The sequence below is a fragment of the Chiloscyllium plagiosum genome, chromosome 13 (assembly GCF_004010195.1).
Source record: "Chiloscyllium plagiosum isolate BGI_BamShark_2017 chromosome 13, ASM401019v2, whole genome shotgun sequence".
In the NCBI taxonomy this organism is placed as follows: Eukaryota; Metazoa; Chordata; class Chondrichthyes; order Orectolobiformes; family Hemiscylliidae; genus Chiloscyllium; species Chiloscyllium plagiosum.
Window position 1 is genome coordinate 47,725,221 of NC_057722.1, and position 8,556 is coordinate 47,733,776.

Sequence of the window (8,556 nt, forward strand, 5' to 3'; positions counted from 1 at the left end):
CCGGGTGCTCCGGTTTCCTCCCACAGTCCAAAGATGTGCAGGTCAGGTGAATTGGCCATGCTAAATTGCCCGTAGTGTTAGGTAAGGGGTAAATGTAGGGGTATGGGTGGGTTGCGCTTCGGCGGGTCGGTGTGGACTTGTTGAGCCGAAGGGCCTGTTTCCACACTGTAAGTAATCTAATCTAATCTAATCTAATCTAATCTAATCTAATCATGTAAGTAATCTAATCTAATCTAATCCTTACAGTATAAAGGCAGTAGGAGTATACTTGAGAGAAATCAGGAGGGCAAAAAGGAGACATGGGATAGCTTTGGCAAATAGAGTTAAGGAGAATCCAAAGGGTTTTTACAAATACATTAAGAACAAAAGGGTCACTAGGGAGAGAGTGGGGTCCCTCAATAATCAGCAAGGTGGCATTTGTGTGGAGCCGCAGGAGATCAGAGAGATACTAAACGAGTATTTACCGTGGAAAACAATATGGAAGATATAGAATGTAGAGAAATAGATGGTGACATCTTGAAAAATGTCCATATTACAGAGGAGGAAGTGCTGGATGTCTTGAAACGCATAAAAGTGGATACTTCTCCAGGAACTGATCAGGTGTGCCCTAGAACTCTGTGGGAAGTTAGAAAAGTGATTGCTGGGCCTCTTACTGAGATATTTGTTGTTGTGGTTCTGTTCGCCGAGCTGGGAATTTGTGTTGCAGATGTTTCGTCCCCTGTCTAGGTGACATCCTCAGTGCTTGGGAGCCTCCTGTGAAGCGCTTCTGTGATCTTTCCTCCGGCATTTGTAGTGGTTTGAATCTGCCGCTTCCAGTTGTCAGTTCCAGCTGTCCGTTGCAGTGGTCCGTTGCATGACAAGCAACATGAATTCGACTGGGACAAAATTATAGGACAAGCCAAACAGAGAACAGCCAGGGAATTCCTAGAGGCATGGCACTCATCCACAGATTCAATCAATAAGCACATCGACCTGGACCCAATATACCGACCACTGCAACGGACAGCTGGAACTGACAACCGGAAGCGGCACATTCAAATCACTACAAATGCCGGAGGAAAGGTCACAGAAGTGCTTCACAGGTGGCTCCCAAGCACTGAGGATGTCACCTAGACAGGGGATGAAACGTCTGCAACACAAATTCCCAGCTCGGCGAACAGAACCACAACAACGAGCACCCGAGCTACAAATCTTCTCCCAAACTTTGAACACCTACGAGATATTTGTATCATCGATAGTCACTGGTGAGGTGCCAGAAGACTGTCGGTTGGCTAAGGTGATGCCACTGTTTAAGAAAGATGGTCAGGACAAGCCAGGGAACTATAGACCAGTGAGCTTGGCATCGATGGTGGGCAGGATGTTGGAGGGAATCCTGAGGGACATGTATCTGGAAAGGCAAGGACTGATTAGGGATAGTCAACATAGCTTTATGCGTGGGAAATCATGTCTCACAAACTTGATTGAGTTTTTTGAAGAAGTAACAAAGAGGATTGATGAGGGCAGAGGAGTAGGTGTGATCTGTATGGACTTCAGTAAGGTGTTCGACAAGATTCCCCATGGGAGACTGGTTAGCGAGATTGGATCTCCTGGAATAAAGGGAGAACTAGCCATTTAGGTACAGAACTGGCTTAAAGGTAGACGGCAGAGGGTGGTGGTGGTAGAGGACATTTCAGACTGGAGGCCTGTGACCAGTGAAGTGCCACAAGAATCGGTGCTGGATCCACTATTTTTCATCATTTATATAAATGATTTGGATGTGAGCATAAGGAGTATAGTTAGTAAGTTTGCAGATGACCCCAAAGTTGGAGGTGTAGTGGACAATGAAGAAGGTTACCTCAGATTATAAGGGGATCTTGATCAGATGGGCTAATGGGTTGAGAAGTGTCAGATGGAGTTTAATTTAGATAAATGTGAGTTGTTGCGTTTTGGGAAAGCAAATCTTAGCAGGTCCTATATACATAGTGGTAAGGTCCTAAGGTGTATTGCCGAACAAAGAGACCTTGGAGTGTAGGTTCATAGCTCCACACTAGTGGAGTCACAGGTAGATAGGATAGTGAAGAAGGTGTTTGGTATGCTTTCCTTTATTGAATACAGTATTTGGGAGGTCATATTACAGCTGTACAGGACATTGGTTAGACCACTGTTGGAGTATTGTGTACAGTTCTGGTCTCCCATCTATAGGAAAGATATTGTGAAACTTGAAAGGGTTCAGAAAAGATTTACAAGGATTTTGCCAGGGTTGAAGAATTTGACCTCCAGGGAGAGGTTGAAGAGGCTAGGGCTGTTTCCCCTGGAACATTGGAGGCTGAGGGATGACCTTATAAAGGTTTATAAAATCGTGAGGGGCATGGATAGAATAAATAGACACAGTTTTTTTTCCCTGGGGTGAGTGAGTCCAGAACTTGAGGGCATAGGTTTAGGGTGAGCGGAGAAAGATATAAAAGAGACTTAAGGGGCAACATTTTCACACAGAGGGTGGTACATGTATGGAATGAGCTGCCAGAGGAAGTGGTGGAGGGTAGTACAATTGCAACATTTAAAAGGCATCTGGATGGGTATATAAATAGGAAGGGTTTGGAGGGATATGGGCTGGGTGCTGGCGGATAGGACTAGATTGGTTGGGATATCTGGTTGGCATGGACGGGTTGGGCCGAAGGGTCTGTTTCTGTGTTGTACATCTCAATGACTCCATGCCTCCATGACTCCAAGACGTGATCAAGTTGACCCTGGCAAACTGCTCTTTGTGTTGTCAAATCAACAACTGGCAGCAAAAGTTTAAAATCAGGAAATAAGTAGCAAGAAAAGGAGTAGAGTTTCACACAACTGCTAAGGGGTCCAGAACAAGTTCGTAGGGAAAGCTGAGGAACAGTAAATTTAAAAGACAGAATGGAATGTAATAGCCTCCTCTGTAGTCCATTTTGCTGGGCAGAGATATTTAACTCACCCAGGGACCACAGGGTGAGGATTCACAACTTCTTACCTCCATCTAATGAAGTCCATGGATAGCCTTTCTGCCCCATCACCAGTTGAGGTGAATAAATATGCAATTAATGCCCAATTAAAGGGTTCCTCCTCTACTGCTGGCGTTAACCCAGTGACATACAAAGGTCTCACCTTGCAGTGAGGTTGAGAAGCAAACTTATGTGTGACTGTTTCACGTTCCCTTGGGTGGGATTGTCTTTTGTTCAAAGACCTGACATTGAAAAGTAGGCGCGGGTAACTGAGAATCATCCACCTTTTCTTGACACCTTCGCTAACCCGTCCCCAGTGACCTCCAGTCCAGAGAATCCAACAACAATACCAGGCCTTTGGCAGACACTGTACCATTAGCAACCAGGTGGAATCGCTGTTCAGTGAGTTTCCAGCCTCTGCTGCAAGATAGCTCTCTCTTTTCCTCCAGGGAATAGTATTGCTGGCCAGGGGTGGTTCCTGTGTGCAAATTGCTGAGGAAAATTTAGAAGTGAGAAGTTTGGTTGAGAGAAGAGAGTTGGGGTGGAAAATAAGAGGTCTATAGTCAGATTTTTGGTATCCAAACAGCAGGGTGATGGTGAAGTAAGAAATAAGGGTAGGGCATTAGTTAGTCCCATATTATCATCCTCAGTATTTTCAAGGATTGTGAAATACCACAGACTCTGTCATCCTCAGCCCCACTGATACCGAGAGGCATCTCTCCTGTACAGGACAGCAAGGGCAAGTATCCTTCTCCCCCACACAGCCTATGTGAAACCAATTCAACACAAAATGTTCCAGTCATCTATCTAGAAGTTTCTGTTTGCACTACAACACTATTGCATTAAATGCGATTTTTCATTTAATTCCTAGATTTTTAGTTACATTTTGTCCATTCCTTTTATTTAAGAAATGGTGGCACTGCATGATGTGAAATTTCCAAGATCTTTTAAACAATGACAGTTCTATTTCTATTGACATGGCCGGAAAAAACAACCTGCTTTAATTACACCTTTATTGACTTTTATTTAGAATGAATCCAGAAACATTGAGATGCTGGCAGCTGCTTGTGCTGTCGGAGTTGGCTGTTGCTTTGCTGCACCAATAGGAGGTAAGAATATCATGTTCCTCTCAAAGTTGAAAGGAATCTAAAATGCATGTACTCCTTTACAAGGTACTGCCGACTAATGTGGGTGGTGTCAGTTCTGATATTCATATTCAAATTTCACAGATTTAAAAAAAACAATCAATTCACGAAAGTGGAATTTATCTTCATCTTCAGGCTTATGTTACTGTGGCATTCAGTTATCTCATCTTACAAGAAACAAACCATTTAAAATTCATTAGGATTAAAATTCAAAGCTGCATTTTTATATTGAAAACTGCTAGTTATTTAACATGTTTTTTTTTCTAGAACAAAGGAAACCATCACCTAAGTAGGAATTCATGTTTGCATATGATGTTAAAAAATATGTAAGGAAAGATATTGAAATGAATTAAAAGTGATTAAAACAGCCTACTAAAATTGTAGAAGGTTCCGATGTGTAACAATGTTTCCCACCTCCGTCACATCCCCCCAGTTTTCATGTTGATAATGTTATAGATCGATGAGTTACTTGTGCCCTGTTAATAACCATTGAATCACTAAAACTGAACGAGTAAGCAAACTGTCAAATATCAAGAGAACAGAATATTTTACCAGCCACTTTGCAAATTCATTCAAATAAATAGTATATCTTGGTTACAGGTTAATTAATATTTTGATTTTTGACAACCATTAAAACTATATAATTTAAAATTTTTGAAAATATCATTGATTTCAAGTCCAAGAACACATTTGCTTGCCAGTATTTCTCTTTGGCCATTAAGTGCAAAAATAGGCTGAAACTGTAAGCAGCTGCAACAACAGATGTCTCGCAACAACCCTGGCTGTTGCTGACAGCAGGGAGACTTGGCAAAATTAAGCTTAGAGGCCAATTGGCAAGCCTGAGATTGTCCACTGCTTAATAATGGTGTAGCAACTCTGTTTCAGTTAGCAATGGTTCTCTCTGCATTAAACTTGCTGTGTAAAAGAGGCAAAGACAGAGTTCCATGACATTGCTGCGTACAAGCAGAGGGTGTTTTAGGAGAAGCTTTGTAACTGGTACTCTGCACACAGTTTCCAAAAATTGAGGTACAGCTGCAACAGCTCTTGCATTTCCAGCATAAACATTAAAATCTGTCTTAAGTATTAACAATTCATCTGCTCCAGTGACATGTTTGTAGACAGCAGACAGCTGGTTCCTGGAGGGAATGGATCCTGGCATTGAATTCTAATCAGGAGCAGCAAGGTTTTGGACGCACTAAACTTTAACCATGTTTTTCAAAAGCTAATATGAACTCTGTTTTCCATCATTGTTGTTGAATGACTCTCAAACGCATGTCAAACTTTTCTTTCCAATTTTCTTCACATCATGATGAATTTGACTTAAGTTTTTTTAGAAAAGCACAGCAGTTTCCAATAGTAAGAAATAGGATCAAATTCTATTGTAGGTTCCAATTCTTATAAGTTTAATAATTCTCTTTTGCTTGCTTACCTGGCACAGTATAGATCAAATGTACACAATGATGTTTGACATAGTTTTGGTTGAAAACTCCAGATAACATGCAATAGGCCATTCTTTCTGCAGTTACAGGTTAGAATGGGTTAAAGCTGGTTCTAAACAAACCAATTACTGATTGTTTACAATTTTCTGATGTCAGCTCATTAGAATATTTCCAAATAAAGTTTTGGATATATTCAGGAACCATACTGTTAATGGAAGTCGAAAATTCTCTGAAGAAATGAGGACAACTTAGCAGATGAGTTTCCTGAACCCATTGAATATTATCTAGGTCGAAACAGAAAATGTTAGAATATTTTCTGTTATTTTTCCAGTGGGGGCATGTATGTTAAGGTGACTAACATGCCACCCCCACTGGTGAGGGAACTTGCCCAATTGCTAGCCAATCAGCTCAGAGGCAAGTGAGGGGCAAGAGTGACCCGCCTTAACTGGGGTTGCCAGAAACTGCCAGTCAATTGGAAGCAATGGCAGGTGAGTGTTTTTCGGAGGCCACCAAATGCCCCCAGATTTGGTTAATGGATGCTGTGCCATGCAACACAGTAGGCAGGTCATTATTGTTTCCAAGTCAAAAAACTAGCCACCTTCCTAGCCTGCCTTATAATGGTGTAGCAACTCTGTTTCAGTTAGTAATGGTTCTCTCTGCATTAAACTGCTGCGTAAAAGAGGCAAAGACAGAGACAGATTATTGGGAAGGTGGAAAGCTGAGGCCCTTAAACTGACATTGTTTGCTTACTTAAGGCCTTAAATTGCTAACAAGGGTCTCCATTGGACCCTTTTTGCCCAGCATGGCAAGAAAGATGTGAGTTTCCCTCCAGGGTCAACTTGTTCGTCATTGCCCCTTCTCATACCTTTCTTCCCAGCTCCAGGGTGGGGGAATTGTACCGACACAACGTATGGTATAGAAACAAGCTATTCAGCCAATGTTTATGCTCCACTAGAGTTTTCCGCCAACTTTGTTTATTCATCACATTCAACCAGCATGTAAAAGTGATAAGTGGATTAAGAATTGATGTGCAGAAACCCAAATGCAGGCAAGTTTTGCTACAGCTAACCCTGTCAGATGACTACTAAGGTGATATGGTAAAATGTTTTGAGCAAGTTGGCCTTTTGGCCTTTGCTAGTCACCATTCCCATTGCTTAACATTTGCAGCAGGGGTGGGAGGAGATTAAGATAGGTTTAAAGCAACCACAGACTAATAATGTTACAGGCTGTGCTAGTTATGGTTGTCTACTGATTGTACCGTGTAATATAATTGTCCATGGCTATGCTGGTTCAGTGTCACAAGATCTGCACATAGTTAGCAGGACCTTGACAGATGCAACAAGTGACGTTATGCTGGCTGTCGATCATTCTAGCATTCCTTTCTCGTGCAGTACTCTGACCATATAATAGGAGTAGTTTTAGGAAACATTCAACATCATCTATAGTCAGGTGACAATGTGTTGCTGTGATACCACTGTTGTTTTGGAAAATAAATGCATCAACTAATCAACTGCTATGGTGACATGCATTTACTTCTGTTCCCAAATGTGGCTGATAAACACCTGCGAACGTGAACAGAGCACCTCTAATTCCTCTACTAATACTTTTTTCAAGTATTTCAATTTAGGAGCAGTGGCTAAGGGTGGTGGGGTTGATATTGATGTCATACTGATGAAGGTGTTGGTACCAGTGCGGAGCTGGAAGTTTATAATGTAGAACAGTTGGAACTGTTGTTGTCTCATGGTCAGGAATGCAGCATTATCACTGCCCAGCAGAGAAAAAAAACTCACTGCGGCCACGGCAACAAATTGGGAAATTTCTTGATATCCATTGAAGCCTGATAATCAAAGTTGTCAATCTGTATTGAGAGGCTATTTACCTTATGAGCTCAGAATAGTTAGTGTTTTATTTATCAGTACTCTGCTTTGTTACTACTGTTGACACCAAGTGCTGCAGTGTTGTGATTTAAAATTCTCGTCCTTGTTTTCTAATGCTTCGTTAGACTTTGTCCTCTTTACATCCATATTCTCCTCCAAACATGGAACTCTCCAAGGTGCTCCTTCAATTCTGACCCTCCTGCACATCCACAATTGAAGTTGTCCTCGAAGTGGTTGTCCTTCTTTAACCAATTAGGTCTTAAACTCTGGAATTCCTGCCCTGAGCCCCACTGCTGATCTCTCCTCCTTTAAGGCATCTCTAAAAGCCACTTCTGACCAAGTTTTTGATCATATGTCTAATCTTTTGGTATGGCTGGGTGTCAAATTTTGTTTGATTACTAGATTGTGAAGCACCTTAGAATATTTTATGCTCAAGGCAGTGAAAAACTCATGCTAAAATGAATGAAAGTTATTGTTGTGTGTTTTTATCCATTTTTGGGTTGTGGGCTTTGGTTGTGTGCTAGAAATCATTCTCCATCTCCCAGCAGAATGTGTGAATGTATACAATTGAGACACTTTAAAGAGTAGAGAAAATGAGGTCTGCAGATGCTGGAGATCAGAGATGGAAATGTGTTGCTGGAGAAGCGCAGCAGGTCAGGCAGCATCTAGGGAACAGGAGAATCGACGTTTCGGGCATTAGCCCTTCTTCAGGAGGGCTAATGCCCTGATTCCTGAAGAAGGGCTAATGCCCGAAACGTCGATTCTCCTGTTCCCTAGATGCTGCCTGACCTGCTGCGCTTCTCCAGCAACACATTTCCACACTTTAAAGAGTAGTCAGGTTAACCATGTTGACCATGTGCATGTGCCTAAGCAAACTGGAGAAACATTATAGTTTTAATTATAGTTCAGTAGCTTAAATTTCCATATTGCAAACTACATTCTATTGAGGTAAAAACAATGACTGCAGATGCTGGAAACCAGATTCTGGATTAGTGGTGCTAGAAGAGCAAAGCAGTTCAGGCAGCATCCAAGGAGTTTCGATATCGACGTTTCGGGCAAAAGCCCTTCATCAGGAATAAAGGCAGTGAGCCTGGAGCATGGAGAGATAAGCTAGAGGAGGGTGGGGGTGGGGAGAAAGTAGCAT

General features: G+C 41.9%; 1 protein-coding gene across 2 annotated transcripts in view; it reads left to right on the forward strand.

Moving 5' to 3' along the window:
- clcn2c (chloride channel 2c) overlaps positions 1–8,556 on the forward strand; it is a 611,909-nt gene that overhangs the window by 355,269 nt on the left and 248,084 nt on the right. For both annotated transcript variants that reach the window (XM_043702310.1, XM_043702311.1), the window contains one exon: positions 3,982–4,060. In XM_043702310.1, coding sequence (XP_043558245.1) covers positions 3,982–4,060 — 79 coding nt within the window. The remainder of the gene's footprint in view (positions 1–3,981; positions 4,061–8,556) is intronic.